The following is a 23,039-nucleotide window of genomic DNA, read 5'->3' as shown; positions in this document are numbered from 1 at the left end:
GTTAAAACTTGCCTAGTTTGCAAGATCACTTAACCACGTCGAAAACGAGGCACTGTTTACATGATGGCGCCCACTCTTGAATATGGCAGAAAACGATAACGTGCCACGAAAACAATCGAACCCGATTCCTAAGACATGATGACTTCTGAGATATCAAAGTATCAGCGTTTTAGGTAAGATTTATTAGAAATGATTTACAACCAATAAATACTAATCATGCAAAGCCTACTGTATAAATTTGAAGTAGACGCCCTGATAAAAACAAGCTCAAACTTGAGCAGTGAGCAACACTGTCTGGATCCTATCTGTCAAAATACATGATCAGTTTACTAAACTATGTGTGACTTACTGGTAAGCGTTCATGTACGTGAGTGCATTGTGTAATACAATATTAATGTAGCTCTTAAATCTGAGTCTCTTTTTTTATTTTTTATTAAAGTACAACTTAGTAAAACTAAAGGCATTTCAGGAGAGAAAAAAACTGTCACGGTCTGGATCCTATCTGTCAAAATACATAATCAGTTTAGGGCCTACTAAACTATGTGTGACTTACTGGTAAGCGCTCATGTACGTGAGTGCAATGTACAATGTACAATACAATATTAATGTAGCTCTTAAATCTGAGTCTCCTTTTTTTTATTAAAGTACAACTTAGTAAAACTGAAGGCATTTCAGGAGAGAAAAAAACTGGCCAGGGCAATTGCATGACCACAAAGTCTGAAGCTTTCTTTGAAGATTATTTAGAGAGTGATGCACAACTTCAAAGTCAAAGTCAATTAATTATAACAATTAAAATAATATTTAACGTAATTCTTTGAGTTACATCTAAGGGATTCACACACCATGTATCATCTGTTGCCATACAAAAAGCCTTCAATTTTGCTATGCCATAGTCCAGGTGTGGATAGAGATGGATATTGCAATGTTCAGTGATATTTACAGAGGCTGGAGTATATATCAAGAATGTGTTTAAAATAGATGTAGGTCCTTATGAAAATTGACAAAGATGCCAAAATGATTGAGTATTGAGGGCATTGAGCGCTGTGTGGCATTTAAAGAAAACATAATACCAAATGAAAATTGTAGACTCGTTCTTCTTAGGGGTTATGTCGTCCGATTATTGGCATATTGGAAGTGAGGTGGGAAAGGGGTTATTTACATTTTATTGTTTTTAACTAGTAAGTTCAAGACTACTGGGTGATTTTTATTTATGGCTGATTTTTGATCAGATGACCTGGTTTTTAACCCTGGTCTGACTGCTACATTTTCCCCTCTCCCGTTTGTTACATAATTAATGAGCCGAAATTAAATACCCATGTGGTGGTATGTGAGACTTATCTGGTTTAAGCAAGGGTGAAGATTGAGAAAGGAGAGACGAGTGTAGTGCGACAGGGTCATTCATCAATAACTAATTGTAGCTCGATTAGTAGAACATCCAACAAATATTTGGAGGGTCCCCAGTTTGAAGTTTTAACCTCAATCTAGTCACTGTATTCCTGTTCTAAACTTTCATGAAAGAACTCTTAAAGATTGATATAAGTACCATAGCACAGTTGCAGCCAAATCTATTACAGCTTATTATTAGGATGCACATGATATGCTTAATTGTAGTGATTTTTATTTAAGGGACCCATTTGCTGAGGATCCAGTACCGAAAGCATTCTACCACCCAACAAAACAAAAGGATCTGTCGCAGACTCAGAAACGAGTAAGAAATCATCAATAATTTTCAATGATTCTTGGATTTTTTTTTTCCTAATTTTCAACATCTATAATTAAAAGTGAATTTAAAGGCGAATATGCTCTATTATAAGCTATTTTTTTAGTATTTTTAGCTAATTGTAGTTCCTTAGTTTTGTGTTTTGTATTTGGCTTGGTTAAGAATTTTTTTTTCTATCTGTAACACTAAGTTACTATCATAATGGTAATTTATAACACATTGTTCTTTTTAAAGACTGCTCTGAGTCCTGTTCGGGGTCCAAACAAGGGAGATAATAATGGAGCTAAGCTGACTGTGCCTGATAAACAGTTCCTAAAAGGGGCTAATACCCTGTCTAGCAAGGAGCCCCCAAGACTAGAACAGGATGAACAATCTTCAAAATTTGATGAATCCTGGCCTAGTAGTGAACACCAGTCAACTGTCAGGTAGGAGGCATACATGATACCACAGATCCTTGTGGTCATACAGCAGATCCTGATGGTTATATAGTAGGTTCTGATGGTGAAACAGCAGGTCCTGGTGTTGATAAGTAGGTTCTGGTGGTGATACAGCAGATCCTGGTGGTCATACAGCAGGTCCTGGTGGTCATCCAGCAGGCCCTGGTCAGGTGGTAGGGATACAGCAGGGCCTTGATGGGGATAAAGCAGGTTCTGGTGGTGATACAGCAGATCCTGGTGGTCATACAGCAGGTCCTGGTGGTCATCCAGCAGGCCCTGGTCAGGTGGTAGGGATACAGCAGGGCCTTGATGGGGATAAAGCAGGTTCTGGTGGTGATACAGCAGATCCTGGTGGTCATACAGCAGGTCTTGGTGGTCATACAGTAGGTCCTGGTGGTCATACAGCAGGTCCTGGTGGTCATACAGCAGGTCCTGGTGGTCATTCAGCAGGTCCTAATGGTGATACTGCAGGTCCTGGTGGTGATACTGCAGGTCCTGGTGGTCATAGAGCAGGTCCTGATGGTCATACAGCAAGTCCTGATGGTCATACAGCAGGTCCTGGTGGTTTAGCTGCAATATTGTAGCTCAAAAAACTTTTAGACAGAAAATGGTGTTGTCTTTAGAGCTACAATTGGTGCCTATTACTGCTAATGGAGCAAAGTAATGATTATGCAAACCAGTATAAAACATTTCTTTGCATTTTATCGTCATGTTTGATATCGTTTACCTACTAGGGAATAAAACTGAACTACATAAAACATGAAATTCTCATCAAGGCATTGTTTCTATTACATAATACATATGAAGGTCTTTCTGAAGGGAATTTATACGACAAGTCCTTAAATTGTGAATTTGACGTCTTGTGAGTGGTACTGTAGATATGAAGAATGGTACGTAGTTATGTTTGTTTTGGACAAAAATAATATGTAAATGCATATATACGCATAAAATAATTGGAAACCTACAAAAAAGTATAGAAAACTATGCACGAGTGAACCAACACATAGGAACCAATTCATACCCGGCCGAAAGGTATAGTAGCTAACTAGCTATATAGGCTGGGTACGTATATTCGTTCTACTGGTGGTCATACAGCAGGTCCTGGTTAAGTGGTAGGGATACAGCAGGTCCTGGTGGTGATACAGCAGGTCCTGGTGGTCATACAGCATGTCCTGATGGTAATACAGCAGGTCCTGGTGGTCATACAGCAGGTCCATGTGGTCATACAGCAGGTCCTGGCGGTCATACAGCAGGTCCTGGTGGTCATACAATAGGTCCTGGTGGTCATACATAGGTCCTGGTCAAGTGGTAGGGATACAGCAGGTCCTGATGGTCATACAGCAGGTCCTGGTGGTCATACAATAGGTCCTGGTGGTCATACAGTAGGTTCTGATTGTGATATAGAAGGTCCTGATGGTAAAACAGCAGGTCCTGGTGGTCATACAGCAGGTTCTTGTGGTCATACAGCACGTCCTGGTGGTCATATAGCAGGTCCTGGTGGTCATACAGCAGGTCCTGGTGGTCATACAGCAGGTCCTGGTGGTCATACAGCAGGTCCTGGTGGTCATACAGCAGTCCTGGTGGTCATACAGCAGTCTTGGTGGTCATACAGCAGATCCTGGTGGTCATACAGAATGTCCTGGTCAAGTGGTAGGGATACAACAGGTCCTGGTGGTCATACAGCAGGTCCTGGTGGTCATACAGCAGGTCCTGGTGGTCATACAGCAGGTCCTGGTGGTCATACAGCAGGTCCTGGTGGTCATACAGCAGGTCCTGGTGGTCATACAGCAGGTCCTGGTGGTCATACAGCAGGTCCTGGTGGTCATACAGCAGGTCCTGGTGGTCATACAGCAGGTCCTGGTGGTCATACAGCAGGTCCTGGTGGTCTTACACTGGGTCCTGGTCAAGTGGTAGGGATACAACTGGGGCCTAGTGGTCATTACAGTTCGTCCTTGTGGTCAAACACTAGTCATACAGCAGGTCCTGGGTCATACAGTAGGGCCTGGTGGTCATACAGTAGGTTCTGGTGGTCATACACAGCCCCGATGGTCATACAGGGTCCTGGTGGTCATACAGAAGGTCCTGGTGGTCATACAGCAGGTCCTGGTGGTGATTACAGAAGGTCCTGGTCATACAGTAGTCCTAGTGGTTATACAGCAGGTCCTGGTGGTCATACAGCAGGTCCTGGTGGTCACAGAGCAGTCCTAAGTGGTCATACAGAAGGTCCTAATGGTCATACAGCAGGTCCTGGTGGTCATACAGCAGGTCCTGGTGGGATACATACAGCAGGTCCTGGTGGTCATACAGCAGGTCCTGGTGGTCATACAGCAGGTCCAGGTGGTCATACAGCAGGTCCTGGTGGTCATACAGCAGGTCCTGATCAAGTGGTAGGTCATACAACAGGGTCCTGGTGGTCATACAGCAGGTCCTGGTGGGTCATACAGGTCATACAGCAGGTCCTGGTGGTCACAGAGCAGGGCCTGGTGGTCATACAGCAGGTCCTGGTGGTCATACAGCAGGTCCTGGTGGTCATACAGCAGGTCCTGATCAAGTGGTAGGGATACAACAGGGCCTGGTGGGGATACAGCAGGTCCTGGTGGTCATTACAGCAGGTCTGGTGGTCATACAGCAGGTCCTGGTGGTCATACCAGTAGGTCCTGGTGGTGTAGGGATACAACAGGGCCTGGTGGGGGATACAGCAGGTCCTGGTGGTCATACAGCATGTCCTGGTGGTCATACAGCAGGTCCTGGTAGTCATACAGTAGGTCCTGGTCAAGTGGTAGGGATACAACAGGGCCTGGTGGTCATACAGCAGGTCCTGGTGGTCATACAGCAGGTCCTAGTGGTCATACAGCAGGGTCCTGGTGTGTCATACAGTAGGTCCTGGTGGTCATACAGTAGGTCCTGGTGGTCAGTGGTGGTCATACAGTAGGTCCTGGTGGTCATACAGTAGGTCCTGGTGGTTCATACAGCAGGTCCTGGTGGTCATACAGCAGGTCCTGGTGGTCATACAGTAGGTCCTGGTGGTCATACAGTAGGTCCTGGTGGTCATACAGTAGGTCCTGGTGGTCATTACAGCAGGGCATGGTGGTCATACAGTTTGTCCTGTGGTCATACAGTAGGTCCTACTGGTGGTCATACAGCAGGACCTGGTGGTCATACAGTAGGTCCTGGTGGTCATACAGTAGGTCTTGGTGGTCATACAGCAGGTCCTGGTGGTCATACTCAGCAGGTCCTGGTGGTCATACAGGTAGGTCCTGGTGGTCATACAGCAGGTCCTGGTGGTCATACAGCAGGACCTGGTGGTCATACAGCAGGTCCCTGATCATGTGTAGGGATACAACAGGGCCTGGTGGTCATACAGCAGGGTCCTGGTGGTCATACAGCAGGTCCTAGGTGGTCATACAGCAGGTCCTGGTGGTCATTACAGCAGGTCCTGGTGGTCATACAGCAGGTCCTGGTGGTCATACAGCAGGGCCTGATGGTCATACAGCAGGTCCTGGTGGTCATACAGCAGGTCCTGGTGGTCATGGTAGTCAGCAGGTCCTGGTGGTCATACAGCAGGTCCTGATCATGTGGTAGGGATACAACAGGGCCTGGTGGGGATACAGCAGGGTCCTGGTGGTCATACAGCAGGTGCTGGTGGTCATACAGCAGGTCCTGGTCAAGTGGGGATACAGCAGGGCCTGGTGGGGATACAGCAGGTTCCTGGTGGTCATACAGCAGGTCCTGAGTAGTCATACAGCAGGTCCTAGTGGTCATACAGCAGGTCCTGGTGGGGATACAGCAGGTCCTGGTGGTCATACAGCATTGTCCTGGTGGTCATACAGCAGGTCCTGATCATGTGGTAGGGATACAACAGGGCCTGGTGGTCATAGAGCAGGTCCTGGTGGTCATACAGCAGGTCCTGATCATGTTGGTAGGGATTACAACAGGTCCTGGTGGTGATACAGCATGTCCTGGTGGTCAATACAGCAGGTCCTGGTGGTCATACAGCAGGTGGTATAAGGTCCTGGTGGTCATACAGCAGGGTCCTGGTGGTCATACAGCAGGTCCTGGTCAAGTGGTAGGGATACAGCAGGTCCTGATCATGTGGTAGGGATACAACAGGTCCTGGTGGGGATACAGTATGGTCCTGGTCCTAGTGGTCATACAGCAGGTCCTGGTGGGGATACAGCAGGTCTATGGTGGTCATACAGCATGTCCTGGTGGTCATACAGCAGGTCCTGATCATGTGGTAGGGATACAACAGGGCCTGGTGGGGGATAGAGCAGGTCCTGGTGGTCATACAACAGGTCCTGATCATGTGGTAGGGATACAAAGGTCCTGGTGGTGATACAGCATGTCCTGGTGGTCATACAGCAGGTCCATGGTGGTCATACAGCAGGTCCTGGTGGTCATACAAGTTAGGTCCTGGTGGTCTGATAGGTCATACAGCAGGTAGGGAGACAGCAGGACCTGGTGGTCATACAGCAGGTCCTGATAGTCATACAGCAGGTTCCTGGTGGTTCATACAGCAGGTCCTGGTGGTCATGGTGCAGGTTCCTTACGTCATATGGTGAGAGACCTTGGGGTCATAATGTTAGACTAAACAAGTTTCTTAATTTTATTTATCGGCAGTAAAAAGGATAATTTACTCTAAATCATTATATATGGGAAATGTTGGGTATGGGGTTATTGACAGTTTTTGCAATAAAATGTATTTTCGCCCGAGTTTTGTTTTTAAAAAGGACTAACGCTCTACGTATGAACAAATTTAATAACCAAAGCCAAATTGGTAATGGTACAAGATGTAAATTGTCATCTAAATCATTGCATATTTACTATTTTTCAGCATGTTTGGTTTAGATGAAAATGAACCACTAACATCAGACTTAACTAAGAAACACTCTTCCTACATTGACCGATTTGCTGACCTGAAGCGGACCTTACAGTATTCAGAAAATGACAGTACTTTGGTTAGTGGAAAAGATAAACAACGTCCATCCAGGGGTTCTGCTCAGCATACACCAACGGTTCTCAGCAAGTGAGTGTTTCAGCTCCATCTATTCTGCTGTAGTACAGGTACTGCATGTCAGCAATTCTGTCATTGCATATTACAGAGTTATCTGCCCTTATGGGTAGGTAAATTTACTGTACTACTGTTAAGCAAATTATTTTTTAAGTTTTGGAGGAGGATGCGAAAAATGTTATTGTGAGTTTACAATAGCAACAGTGACATTGCATATTGATAGGGGAAAAATTCCCTTGAAAAATCAATAGAATCGTACGTTTAGATATATTTTATTTGATCAAGAAGTCTGAAAAATTTACTCTTACTGTTAAGTAATTTCATCAGAGTATGAAAAAATCTGTTTGCTAACAATCATTACGAGCTATTACAGATAAATATAATTATCTGAAAAATTTAATTGTTTTCATGATTTTCCTCTTTTGTATATATTATTAATTTACTTATTAATTTTCACAAAATATATGTAATTCCATAATATGGGCCTAAGCCTTAGTCATTACTTATTATACACAGTCTGAATTATTTTTTACGGGAGAAGACAGATTATAAGTTTACAACTTCTGTCTAATCCCATTTATATATAACGTGCAAATAAAATATGTTTTAAATCAAGTCTGAATTATTAACCCTTTATTTTTATCATACTAATGACACATTATGATTTATTTGTCATAACTCTTAAATGTAATTTTATTTTAAAAACTCCAGTAACCAGGATCAACATTTTGTTTGTTTTAAAGGTACATTGAAAGATTCCGACAAGGAGATCCAATGAGTCGAGAGGAACGACAAAAAACATCAAACCCTGGGGACTTTTGGTGGCTAAATCAGGATGCTAAGGAGTCAGCATCGGTAGAATCTACTCCCCGGGATAATTACAAACAGAAGACAAATGTACAAAGTCTGACGAAGGAGACTCTTGCCAGTTTCTCTCAGCCACAGCAAAAAAATTATAAGGTTCGTTTATTTAAACATTGAAACTGTTTCACATTTGATAAAAGTAAAATTTGGCAACCATTTGATACATTGTTGACATATACCTGTTGCTGAAATAATTATAGTTGTCATCTATATTTTTTTACTTGTTTCTGTTGGCCATTATATGTACAGTACCTCTTTTTAGTTTAACTGCAATGAGTTCAGGTCAATAGTTAGAGGAATACAGGGTATTTGCTTCTGATCTAAGATTGTCCATCAATAGACAGATATAGGCACATGTAATGGTCACAAACCTTACATGTCAATAATTTTTTAATTTCTGTTTTCCGGCTTTAAAAATATTTATTAGGGTGATTTCAATTGTAAGGTCAAAATGTTTAGTTTTAAAAATGCACATTGTAAAATGCTGAAGGCCAAAGCCCTATACCGAATGTCTAGATAGAGGTTAACATGTGGGTCAAACATAACAATGCAAAATATTGATTAACAAGTGTAGGATTGTATTAACAAGTTGGAATTGGAACTGAACACTGATAACATAATGAAATGCGGCACACTTGTTATGACAGTCTGCAATCTTTGACAAACCTTCAAATGTATTTTCTGAAATACTTGTATAAAACACATGGATCATGATCTATACCCTTAGTCGGTGCAGCTGTGTTACATCGGTAAAAAACAAGGGCCATGCACCTGTTAGACGTATAGATTACTTTTTATTTGACAGGAAGGAGATATATTTCTGTTTAACAAATAGCAGTTCAAGCTATCCTGGTCTTTTTACATAGATGATATAGGGGCACAGTCGGGACCATACAAATGGGGGGGGGGGGGTATTCAAGTTGAGTTAGAGGGGTTATACTGTATTTATATATGATAAGTGTATGTATAAAAACAAACCGTGAATTCTTACAAACCAATATTCTAGGTTGCTAAATCCAAGTTCATTTCTGTGTTGCCTGTAACATATAATTTCAAAGGTGATACAAAGGGATGGCATTTTTGGCGAGGGTCACCTCGCCATTGTGATCGTGGTTGCAAAATTCTCTTACAGTCAATTTCCTCAATATGATTGGCTAAGAACTTGCTCGCAGATACTAGCGCTCCTAGCGGCAGTGTATTCAACAACTTTGATTTTACCGGGAATTTTAAATAGCAAATTTTGAATATGAAAGTTACTGAAATAAGCGTATCTGTAATGTTGAAATAGGAATAGTAGATAACTGCTTTCATATCCTTACCATATACATCATCCAAATGATCTTAGGTTGGAAAATTTTCACTTGAATTGTGTACAATGTATCTAGACTTTTCGTCCCGAAAATGTTGTTTCAAACACATGAAGACGTTTCGTCCCGAAAATGCTTCGCTTCGCCCCACGCGTTTAGTCCCTACTAGTGACAATTATCCCGCAACGGAAAAAATGAAATCTATATTTCACCTCAAACATTCAAATTGTTACAATAATGATTTTTGCACTTTGAATCATATTAGTTCGGGAGCAAATATATTTCAGGACGATATTGAGATTTGTTTATCACGGCTGCGTTATGCCACATGTACGTGTAAATCCACAATGGAAGAAAGACAACTCTAACAAAATTTTGGACAAACTTGGACTACTGATAAAATAGCACGTGACAGACGGTGAACCAAGTTGGCGTTATCTTAAAACTAACGGCAGTTAATAAGGTATGAATATTTACCACATACATTATTATCGATAATTTTATAAGCACATGTATAAATATCAGATTATATCTATATATATACTAAAGCACGTTCAGAGATTACCACTAAACCATACTTTTAAAAACGTTTTAGTTATTTTCACCACAGGAGCTTGACGTTCTGATCATATATACATACAGCATATTCATTAAACTAGGTAATACGAAGTAAATTTTAGACCGAATGACATAAATCATATATGGAATGTTCTTATAACTCGAAGTGATATTTTTTGGACTACTAGATCGACGAAAATGCCGATTTCTTCTTCATAATTCTTCCGTAAAACGGCACTTAAAAAGCTGTTTCAATCTGTAACAAATGTAGAGAAAACTGTTAATTGTTTAGCAATTATCCTGAGTTATATTTTACCAACAAGCATCAGAGATTAGCAATTAAAACTTACATAAACATATTCCCGACTCTCACTTGCATTGTGTGATCACTCGAGCGGAACTAATCTCTACCACCTGGCACAGTCTTACAAATGCAATCGCACAAAAGCCCAAATGATCACTGTTTTTAGTGCGATTACATCTTAGGGTGTGAACAATGTTAATTTTTTAACTTTTTACTCAACAAAATAGACTTTACGCTTTTCATGATCAGCACCATCATTTTCTGTATAACTTATTAATGTACCACTGTACCCATGCATACGTGTGTATTTATACTTGTTTGTGCACATTATATAACAACTGCTATAGACTGTACATTACAATCAATTTATGAAGGACAAAACTATTACATGTAAGAACAGGAGGACTGAAGAACAGCGGGAATTAAACTTCAATAATATTTCCTCTATGCTGGTATTGCTATTTATGATTAAAATGTTTAATTATATGATATTAGCCTTTTCAGTAATTACTCTGTTAATACATTTATTGTTTCCTTATGTTTTACAGAATGTCAGCATGCATGTATCATTTCAACTGGAAACAGTCTAGGAGAAGAATTGTATGAACAAAAAGAAGTAATTTTCAACTGTGGAAGCTTAAAGTGAATAGTCGGGCAAAGAAAACCAGTCTAAATGCGTTCATTGGCCTTCCAAAAGTTATCACATATTAATACGACGGTCAAGTTCTGCTTAGTTTCCCAGTTCTGACCATTAAAGTAAAGAAAAGTTGAAAGCATTGAAAGCGAGGCTGCTTGGAAATGTAACCACGGACATAGTGAGCCGGGAGGACGTTTTAGAATTCCCAAACTTTAAATCAATTTCTTCGTACGCAGACAGATTTTGACGAGAGATTTTATTTTTCCATTTCATAAGAAATTATACTGGATACATTCACACCATTTTTACCGACTTTAGCCATCCTTGCCCGACTGTTCACTTTAATATTGTAATGATTTTCAATCCGAAAATAATTACTATCATCATCTTCAAATTCCTTATAGTGAATTTAACTGTAATATGATTTAAGCATATACCTGATATTTGTTTATATTCTATGACATGTACATGCTTGAAATGAAATGAATAAATACAAGATTATTTAAATTTAAAACACAATATGATATTAGCTGTCAAAACATATTAAGCTTATTGTTCATAACACACTAATCATCACCTTCGAGACAATTTAATGAAAATCAATTAAACATTATTTGTATAACACAGGTCATCTTATGTTTTCAATCAATCACACCAATGAGACATACATTTACTGCATTCATTATAACACTGTAAGGCAATTCTGCAAGATCACCGAACATTGTTGATTTACAGGCGAGGAGAAAATGTAGCGGCAAGACCGGGATTCGATCCCGGGACTCTCCGAACACTAGCTGAGTGCTCTACCGACTGAACTACCTGGTCATCGATAATCGACCCAGTCCAGTCCCGCTACACTCCTCCCTCCTTTTTTGAATACATACGAGACCCTTTCAAACACCACAGCCGTTGGTTATTTAGTTGGGTGCCAATTCTGTAACAGGAGAGAAAAAAAATGTAGCTCTTCCGACTGAGCTACCTGATCACCGATAATCAACCCAGTCTGATCCCGCTACAAATATTTATCTGGTTATTTTATCTCCCTTCCTATTTTTATTTTCAATCTACCTTTATGACTTAGAATCTTACCTGGTGGAAAAGAATATTTTGTCTTACAAATCTTGACAAATTATGCACACTGTGATTGTTGCAAGCTAAACTACGTATCCGCTAGCTGATTGCTGTTGATTGTTAATGATCTCAAACACACTAATTACTTATTTTGCCAATTTAAGTAAATATATTCTACTCTTTTCAAATATTCCTGATTACTATTCATGTGTAATATCTCAAAACATTGACATGTGCACGGAGTACGGCGGAGCAGACCGCCGATGTTTGAGACATCTGCTAGATATTTCAGTTTCAGGTTACGGTGGCCAATAAAAGAAAACAAACACAATGCGGTTTTCATATGTTATTTCTTCTAAATACAACACTTTTTGTGCAAGTTGTCAAGCGTTTATGGGGAATATTTTGCATTGAAATTGTCACCTTCATACATCGGTTTTGGGACTCCCCTGTACATTGTTTTCCCCATTTTTTTGATGCGCAAAATATATACTGATAGTAGATTTTTAAAGCATTTTCAGCCCTAAAAATTACCTGCGCAAAATTATACCAGTTTTTACGGTATATAGTATTGGAATGTATCCCAAACTTTTTATCATATTATTTGCCAATAACACTCTTATGATATCAGATATCAGAAATATCTGATGGTCTACAACAAGTATTACATGAATTTGTACAATATTGTATAACATGGAAATTAGAACTTAAAGGCCCATTACCTTTCTGGAGCAAAATATAAAGGTTTCTTAAAAAACATTAATAACATCAGAAAATGCATACCGATAACCTAAAATAAGGTTACGACACCAAACATATGCAAGATTTCCTGCGTAATATATGAATACAGTGGAGAGTCAATTCGCTGTTTTGCCGTCTGGCGCAGTGATAGTCAACTACCGCGCGGTTTTAACGAAAACATAATACGACCCGCGTTATGAAAATAAACATTTTATTTATTTTAATCAAATAGTTCAGAAGGTAATGATAAATGTAGTATTAACGATAAGTTAATAATTTTAAGCCTCTACAAAATTATTGATCTTGTTTTACATTCCCATTTTAAAAATTAAAAGCCGTTTCGGAAAGGTAGTGGGCCTTTAATATCAGAAAGATAAAAATTGTGATATTCTCAAGACGTAAATCGGTACAACAACACCAGTTGATGCTATGGAATACAGAATTAGATTTATAAGAATTGTTTACATATCTAGGTACAGAAAATAATGTTAATGGTAGCGTTTTTAAAGAAAGGGAAAAAACCTGCTGAACAAACAATTAAATCGGTGTTTGCTGTTTATAAGAAATAAAGGAATGTATCTCTTCCTGTTCATCTTAAACTGAAAATATTTGATTCACTTGTAATGACAGTTTTATTATACTCATCAGAGGAATGGGGATTTGAAAATAAAAAATGTTGTAGAAAAATTCATTTGTAATTTTGTAAAACGATCCTGAAGTTAAGAAAGTGTACAAACAATTTCATGGTCTATGGTGAGCTAACAAGTTATCCGGTTTGAATTGAAGTTCGGATACCATGTATATCAATTCAAACTTGCTGTTTTACAAAAGAATACTTACAAAACTTGTTAAAAGTAGACCAATTGACCAATTTATTAAAAAAAAATCACATGGTGATATTGATAAGTCTTCGAGAGGACAGACATATTCTATATTTAAGACATTTTGGCATAGAAAAGTATGCCCCTTGTCTTTCTCTGCTGCAAAACAATACTTGTTATAACTGATACTGTGGTCCCAGGAACTTGATGACAAAGTCATTAAGAATGGATATTTTCATTAACATCTGGAAATTAGAACTTAAAGGCCCATTACCTTTCTGGAGCAAAATATAAAGGTTTCTTAAAAAACATTAATAACATCAGAAAATGCATACCGATGACCTAAAATAAGGTTACGACACCAAACATATGCAAGATTTCCTGCGTAATATATGAATACAGTGGAGAGTCAATTCGCTGTTTTTTGCCGTCTGGCGCAGTGATAGTCAACTACCGCGTTTTTAAACATAATACGACCCGCGTTATGAAAATAAACATTTTATTTATTTTAATCAAATAGTTCAGAAGGTAATGATAAATGTAGTATTAACGATAAGTTAATAATTTTAAGCCTCTACAAAATTATTGATCTTGTTTTACATTCCCATTTTAAAAATTAAAAGCCGTTTCGGAAAGGTAGTGGGCCTTTAATATCAGAAATATAAAGATTGTGATATTCTCAAGACGTAAATCGGTACAACAACACCAGTTGATGCTATGGAATACAGAATTAGATTTATAAGAATTGTTTACATATCTAGGTACAGAAAATAATGTTAATGATAGCGTTTTTTAAAGAAAGGGAAAAAAACCTGCTGAACAAACAATTAAATCGGTGTTTGCTGTTTATAAGAAATAAAGGAATGTATCTCTTCCTGTTCATCTTAAACTGAAAATATTTGATTCACTTGTAATGACAGTTTTATTATACTCATCAGAGGAATGGGGATTTGAAAATAAAAAATGTTGTAGAAAAATTCATTTGTAATTTTGTAAAACGATCCTGAAGTTAAGAAAGTGTACAAACAATTTCATGGTCTATGGTGAGCTAACAAGTTATCCGGTTTGAATTGAAGTTCGGATACCATGTATATCAATCAACTTGCTGTTTTACAAAAGAATACTTACAAAACTTGTTAAAAGTAGACCAATTGACCAATTTATTAAAAAAAAATCACATGGTGATATTGATAAGTCTTCGAGAGGACAGACATATTCTATATTTAAGACATTTTGGCATAGAAAAGTATGCCCCTTGTCTTTCTCTGCTGCAAAACAATACTTGTTATAACTGATACTGTGGTCCCAGGAACTTGATGACAAAAGTCATTCAGAATGGATATTTTCATTAACATCAAATTAACAAGGAAAATGCTAAAGGTGTTATAAAATCATTTGACATATAACATCATAGGAAATATTAGAATGGGCTTCCAAGATTTTAGTATGTGTCTCTTATTTTACACCTTGGTGTCAAGGAATCCTCAAAAGTCCAAACTGGAAGGAAACACCAGCCAAATTTATTTCTTATTGTACAAAACTACAGTAGTATTGACCTTAGAAATTTCCTCCTATCCTCTTTTAGTTCTTTCAGTACTTTGATTTAGACTTTGTCAAAACTAATTCACTAAATATTTGTACTATTGGTAAATTGGTCCTGCTTGTTCCAGGGCTCCACTAAACCACGCCTAGTACCACCCTCACCGTCTGAGGAAACGAACCCGGAAACTACAGGAAAAGGCAGATAGATTTCTAGAAAAAAGGTTTGTTGTATTTCTAGAGAAAAGGTTTGATTAAGAAATTTGATTGATTAGACAGCTATATGAGGAAATATACATGTTTAGTAACAGTTGCTATAATAAGTCATTAGAGGAGATGGGATTATAGGTTTGCTTTGCATCCGAACGTTTGTCCTCCTTCCTTTGCCCTTTCTCACATTATGGTACCTTAACTTCATACTCGCTATTATCATTATTTTGGTATGTCATTGTGCACCAAAAACTAGATCACAGTGCACTATATTTCAATTGATATTTGAACTATGTTTACAAAAATGACTGGATTTTATATTTGTAGATAATGCTGTTTCTGTGTTAAAGGCAAGGCATGTATGTTAAGTTCTTTTTTTTTTTTGGATGAAATGTTGCGCGTTAAATGACATGACAAAATGGATGAAGCTCCTGAACTTTATTAATCCATAGGTGAATCCAAAGTACATACAGTCAAAAGTACCTTATAAATCCACATAGTACTTTAATGCTATTCCCTGGCCAGACTCTTTCACATATGTCTATATATATTTACAAGTACATGCTCACAAAGTAATGGACACCTACACTAAATTCTAAAACTACTAGAAAACTCTGATGTAAAGTGCACATCTCTTTTTACACGGCTTTAATAATAATTGATATTCATAAACCCCAATATTGTTCTATTGATTAATATCTTGACCTATCCTGAACCTTTTTGCCTTATGCATGTGTTCAATATATTGTACCTAATATAGACCAAGGCCATGTCTGCATGTCCGATATAGACTAGAATTGTGTATACATAGTCATTTCTATCTAGGTACCCATTACTTGTTAACAACTGACTTTCAGTGTATCTATAAAACTGTAATCTTCAATGGCAAGGTACTACCTACGAGAAGGGGTAAACCTATACCAGACTACTTTTACAGCTAATTGGCCTCCGTACTATATAATTAGAAGAACAGATCAACTCGACTTTGACTTTAAACTGTTCCCTATATACTCTAAATGAAAAGTCTTTCTTTCCTAAACATATCACCATGTAAATAAACAATCTATATTATCTAAATAGCTACATATCCTTTAAAGGAATGAAACTTTATATTTATAAAATCACATTATAAACATTGTTTGTAATACACACTTTATAAACATGAAAAACATTGACAGGACACGGAAATTACTACGTTAAACCATAAAGTTGCTAGTTAATTTGTTATTACCACATCTTTTACTGCAGCAAATTCAATGATTTTGAAATATGAAGTATAATTAAATAAACAATTTTACAGATTTTAAATAGAATGACCAATTACAGTGACACTTGCTTCAGAATTTTAGTGGCCAATGTTAATATATTATACAATTGAATTTCCAGTGTGAGTAGCCTTGCCACAACCGATCACGATTTTGAGGTTAGCACCGATGGACTGGGGAGCTCCTTAGGGGAGACAACCCAGACCAGCATTGAGGAACAGCCATACAGACCTAAATTTGTAAAGGATCTAAGTAAGTAGTGATACTACACCTGTAAAATATTAATTTGTTTATAATTTAGGTTAAATCTACCTTGTGTGGTGTAATCAAGTCTGGTCCATGTATTTGTTGTGCTTCATTATTAGAGTACCTACACAGTTTGACCTGTACATGAATTAGCTACATGTGTAACGAACTGTTTTTTTTATAGTTCCTTGTATGGTCTACATTGATTGTATAATGAAACACTGGCATCAAACACTCACCTGTGCAACTACAGAAATGCCCATATCTATGAATTGTACTCATATCATTGTTAAGAATTCTGTTACTTCTTGTCATTTGAATTCAATACAGTACTTTGATTTTCACATCGCAGATAAAGAAAATGTGCCCCAGTTCAATCTTGGTGTGCCCATGTCAGCGGTTACCAAGCCGACCTGTCCGGAGGAAGATATTCTCTATCAATGGCGGATTAAAAGGAAGATGGAACAGGCAAGGGAGAGGACTCTAAATATCAAAGAATCATTTCCTCCCAGTTCTTTTGTTCCAAAATCTCAGACAATGGTAGGTGCCAGTGACACAGAGCTCATCTTAGAATTCATCTGTTAAAATTGTTCAGATTGGGAAAAGGGGGCGAGTTTGTTGAAATGATGTGAGGGAGGTGAAGTACACAGAGCCAAATTTTGGTCTTAATTCTTTTTTATCCCCCGCCGAAACAGGAGATATTTGTCCGTCTGTCTGTCTGTCTGTCTGTCTCTGTCACACTTCGTTTCCATGCAATACCTGTAACAAATGTAAACCGATTTTCTTCAAACTTGGTGACAAGGTTAAATGCCTTAAAGGCTCGGCCAAGTTCGATCACGACTGTCGATGGACCTTATTTAGCAGAGTTATGGCCCTTTGATTTAATAAAAAAAGTCATTTTCTGCCTTTTCCATGCAATAAGTGTAACAAATGTATACCATTTTACTTCAAACTTGGTAACAAGGTAAAATGCCTTAAGGGATTGGCCAAGTCCGATTGCGAATTTTGGCTGACATTATGTAGTGGAGTTATGGCTCTATAATGTACTAAAAACGTCAATTCTGCCATTCCCTGTGCAATAATTGTAACAAATGTAAACCGATTTTCTTAAAAGTTAGTATCAAAGTTAAATGCCTCAAGAGCTCAGCCAAGTTTAAAAGTCACTTTCAGCGGACATTATTTTACACATCTTACTTCAGAATAAGACCTCAGTTCATTTTTTCATGTTTCAACCAAGGTTAAACCTAACCTCAATAATGTTTATCCACAATATGTCCTGTAAGCGGGGGATGGAAATTCCACAAATTTGCTTGTTAGTATTTTTTTCTGAGGAATCTTAAAGAGACAATTTACTCAGGTTAATTCTTTTACATAACCAAGAAGCAAAATATTGCATAAATGTGTTGTTCTACATTTCTTGTGAAACATATAACGTAAAACATTGACAAATTCCGCGACATTGTTAAGTATTTTAATTAATATCGTTGAAATTTCAAATCGTTGATCAATACGATTAAGCAGGTACAATATGGACGCTGTACCCATACCCGAGCCAAAGTCACGCACGTTAAACAAATGAACTACATAACCATTGAGAAGGTGATAAAATGATTTTTAGGCAAGACAATGCACCTAATAAGGTAAACACACTTCTGTCAGAGCAATTTGAGCAGTTCTAGACAAAAGTTGCATTACTCTACGAGCAAGGAACAGTGTTCGGCATACAAGATTGTTGACCACTATGTGGTCAGCGAGCAAGTTTGAACATTTCACACACATCTGGCCACCATGGGCTTTTCAGGCATATCACAGTAAAACCGACTGATCTAATTTCCATAAGAACTGGGTTTTTTCCGATATATGTACAAATTTTAATGTTTTCTTAGACTGAATTGTCCCTTTAAAGATTACCGCTCAGGCTATGATAGATTTGAATGACATCAGTCTATGCATGTCTGTCCGTTCTTATGTGATGTTGACCTTTGTGCGCCTATTAGAATATCAATATACAAAATATTCAGGTGTAATTATAAATGTGAAGTAGTGATATGTAATTTGTCAAATCAATTTTAATTCACTGTGCAGTAAAAAAATGTATGTTACTTTTTAGAGTGATGTTGAAAAAAAGTTAGAAGAGTTTAAGCAGAGATTGTCTGAAGGAAAACTTGGGGCACCTGTTAACTCTCTTCAGATGGCTAATGGAATTATCAGCTTCACTCCGGCTCCAAATCTCCCAGTCTCTGAGAGAAGAACGGTGAGGGACAACACACATCAAATAACACCACTGTCTATAGGAACTCAGCTACTGTGTCCTGTAATAGCCATTGTAAAATGATATGTATTAAAATGTGTAAGCAGCTTGTGGACATTCAGATTGTGACTGCACTCAAAAACAGGATTTTGTCTTTAATTTCTATATGTTCCCAGATAATGCTTGGTTGTGCATGCATGTTCCATTTTCGGATTAGTATAGAAACTAACATAAAAACAGCTATTTAGAATATGACCATTTGAAGTTTGCAAATGTCATCCTCACAAAAATAACCAGCGATACAGTATGTCTATCTTATGTCTAATGTATCATTTAAACAATTACATACTTTACCTCAAAATTATAATATGTATTTTAATTATGCTGAAAGATTATTATATCAAGAAAAGATGAAAATTTAAGCTGTTCATTAGACAGTGATCCAAATCAATTATGATTTTATCATAGGTCTTTTTTTAGTAATCTAAAGAAGGATTCTTCAGTGTATGATGAAAAGATTTTGAAGTTGATTGTAATTGATGCATTATCAATGACAGAATTGTTTTACTTGTTTCAGGAAGACAAACATACACCGAGGACTCCAGTTAAAAACACAGAGAAAGAATTTGTCAAAGACGATACCTACCAATCAAAGAGATATCCAACCATTGCTAGTCCCACTCTCAAAAGGAGAGGAACAAGGGATGAGTCTGTGGAGCCTCATCTTCACCTCATGTGTGACTTGTTACCCTGTCCCCATCAGTCTGAGTTTTCAAAACAATATGGACATGAATCTGTCAGTGATGGCCAGAGTGTCAAGGAATCTGAGAGTGAAACTTACAAATATTTAGAGGCAGAGAGACCTGATGTAGAAAAGTCTATTTCTGATCATGACCAGAGTGGTGATTCAGATCACACAGGTGTAAGTTCAGGGGCCAGAGGTCAAGTGACAGAGGTCAAACGAAGGATTAACTATGATGATGATTGTGTTAGAAGTAAGAAACTTGTTCACGATTCTGAATTAAAGGACTTAAGACCTGGAGAAGGAGAGAAATCAGGAAATGACAATGTTCCAAAAAAATCTATTACACCAAGAGAAGAGGGTTCAAGGAAACACAAAGAGAATTTAATATCAGATATTGATAAACAATCATATCAGCAAAATAATGAGACTAGGGTTGAAAGAAAAGATGGTAGAGAGAGAAAGAATGCGAGAATGGAAAGAGAAAGGAGAGAAGTAGAGACAAAAGAGACGGTTCCTACACTGCTACAGTCAAAAAGTCCCAGACCACGACAGGGAAGACAGAAAAAACACGTGGAATCAACCATTGGACAGGTAAAGCATAATATTCTAACTTCAAATTTTTGGAAGATCATACTTTTTACGATTTTCTGGTATCTCTCTTGGTGTTTCTACTTTCACCATCACGACACACAGGTTCCTTACTTGTAACTTTAATTGATCTAGTGGTTAATTAAAGCTGTTGCTTCAGATTCTGATGTAGGTATTATTTGAGAAGAGATCAAAACCGCTAAGTTCTATATAATACTGAAGTATTATGGTGAGTAAGAGTTCTTCTCCACATTTATCATTTTCACATCCAAATTACATCGTTTATGTCAAGCACTATTTCCCTATAGGCCAAGGAGTGCATTCTAATTTTAAACAACAATAAAATAATTGATACTGATAATGACATTATTAATAGTTTTATATCTATGGGTTCCAGGTGATAAAGGACCGCCTGTTTGACCTGTCCACTAGCTCTGTGATATCAAGTGTTGATAGTCTACCGACGTTCGTGTCTCAGTCAGCATCATTTGACCATACCTTATCAGAGTCCCAGCCTCAGCCTCCCCAAGACAGGATCCCGACATCTCAAGGTTCAGCTCCACCAGAGTCTGCTCAGCCATGTCCTCAAATCAGACAAAATGAAGGTAGAGATGTTGTAAACAAATGTACATATGATACATGTTATGTTCATGTCCTTACTGGGTAGAGACTTAAAGTGAATAGTCGGGCAAAGAAAACCAGTGTAAATGCGTTCATTGGCCTTCCAAAAGTTCTCACATATTAATACGACAGTCAAGTTCTGCTTACGTTTCCCAGTTCTGACCATTGAAATAACGAAAAGTTGAAAGCATTGAAAGGGAGGCTGCGTAGAAATGTAACCACGGACATAGTCAGCCGGGAGGACGTTTTAAGATTCTTATACTTTAAATTAATTTCTTCGTACGCAGACAGATTTTGACGAGAGATTTTATTTTTCTATTTCATAAGAAATTATACTGGATACATTCACACCATTTTTACCGACTTTAGCCATCCTTGCCCGACTGTTCACTTTAAGTGTACTAGGATGGTCTGAAACAGATTTTAAGTAAAAACTTTATACTTCCTTCCTCTTTTGTTATATATGGGGACATCAAAATACTGTGATAGCCTCTGTATTCCAAACGTAGAGCACATACATACTGTAACATAGTCAGCGAAATTGGACAACAATACATTATCTTAGTGCACTGTATCTCTGTCCAGTCCTATTAAGTCACCTGACCTGTCAAAATTTCATACAAATCTTGAGATGAATATTTGAGTGGTGACAAGACTATAAACAACATTGACCAGGTTATGTTTGTTTTGTAGAGGAGGACTCTGATGGAGAATTTCCTGATGACCAGCTTCTGGTTATGTTACGACGTCAGAGAGCGCAGTACGAGGAACAATTACGGTAATAATCTATTGTAGTCTTAGTTTGAACTCTTAGTCTGTATGTAAATAGTCAGTAATCCCAGTTAAATAACTTGGAAGGTTTTTTTTTATTACAAAGTTGTGCATAGACCAGTAAAATACTGTTGGTTTATATACAAATAACCACCAATCACTCTTCACTTTCACACACTCTGGCACTGTTTGCTTATTTTAGTGACCTTGTATTAGAAAAAGATTTTGTTTTCAATAAATTGTCATATATTACTCTCACAAATTTTAATTTAAGGTGTCTTTTCCTATCATTCACATATGTCTATTTATAGAAGCTAGGTATACTGTACAGAGACTGAAGCTAGTTTGTAGAAACATTGTAAAAACAACAGAGATAGACAATGTTGTTAAGGTCATTTTATTAATGACATTCATGAAATTGTGACAATAAAAAGTGAACACATAATTATTAAGTACAATGATTTATGGTAATATGTTTCAACAAAGATGGGATACAAAAAATAGGCACCAATGACGGGAATATGCTGCATATATGGTAAAACTATTACAATGATATGCTGCACATGTCCGACATCATCCCATCCTGTCTACATATACTTTGATGGCAGCCTTGATTAACAATGTTTATTCTAAATACTAAGATATCTTCTACTTTTACACAAACTCTTCTCATGGTGTTAAAGTTTAGAAATGAAGTCTATATAAGTAGTTTTGGTGAAAATTAAAATTTGGTAACAATATACTGGTTTAGTTGGTTTTTATTTCTGACTTGCACTAAACTGTATATTTTTCCATTTTTTTGATGCATGAACAATTCCTAAATAGAACTGAGAGTGGTTTATTATAACAGTAGTTCAATGACATTTTTTTAGGCAACAAAGGTGGAAGAAATTATTCATCAAAAATTGAGAAGAAGGTATCAGATAGATAGTAATTTCACATATGTTTATCATTAAGGCCAGTTTGTCTCATGACTGCCTGATATATACGAAATGTTTTCTTTGTTACAGGGTTATAGACGAGAAACTTGCCACCATTGTAAGACACGAAGAGGATGACAGATGACAGTACCTAACGCTGTGTCTGGCACCACACTGAATATCTACAACACCAACAGTGCTTTGATGTTTATCAAATGTTATTATGTTTAAGCATATAAAGGACTATGTATACATGTATGGTTTGGGCCCTTTTTGGCCCCCAAATCTGTCAAATTTTTCAAACCTGTTATAGTGAGTATTAAATTGTTGAATTTTAAATATTGACTACATCCCCGATATAATAGTATAATAATTAATGTGTATAATTGCAGATTTAGTTACCATGGTAATC

General features: G+C 37.6%; 1 protein-coding gene across 1 annotated transcript; it reads left to right on the top strand.

The window, feature by feature from the left end:
* Positions 1–17: 17 nt before the first annotated feature.
* LOC138319471 (titin homolog) lies at positions 18–22,856 on the top strand. Its single transcript, XM_069262627.1, has 13 exons — positions 18–173; positions 1,627–1,708; positions 1,955–2,145; positions 6,992–7,183; positions 7,912–8,128; positions 15,164–15,234; positions 16,607–16,737; positions 17,084–17,271; positions 18,842–18,985; positions 19,560–20,318; positions 20,713–20,920; positions 21,630–21,714; positions 22,718–22,856. Exons 1-13 carry the CDS (start codon positions 136–138, stop codon positions 22,770–22,772), a joined length of 2,361 nt encoding a protein of 786 aa, XP_069118728.1. The 5' UTR covers positions 18–135; the 3' UTR covers positions 22,773–22,856.
* The last annotated feature ends 183 nt before the right edge of the window (positions 22,857–23,039 follow it).

Source organism: Argopecten irradians, chromosome 3 (genome assembly GCF_041381155.1).
Source record: "Argopecten irradians isolate NY chromosome 3, Ai_NY, whole genome shotgun sequence".
In the NCBI taxonomy this organism is placed as follows: domain Eukaryota; kingdom Metazoa; phylum Mollusca; class Bivalvia; order Pectinida; family Pectinidae; genus Argopecten; species Argopecten irradians.
The sequence above is the reverse complement of the archived record's forward strand: the minus strand, read 5'-3'. Positions and strand labels throughout refer to the sequence as shown.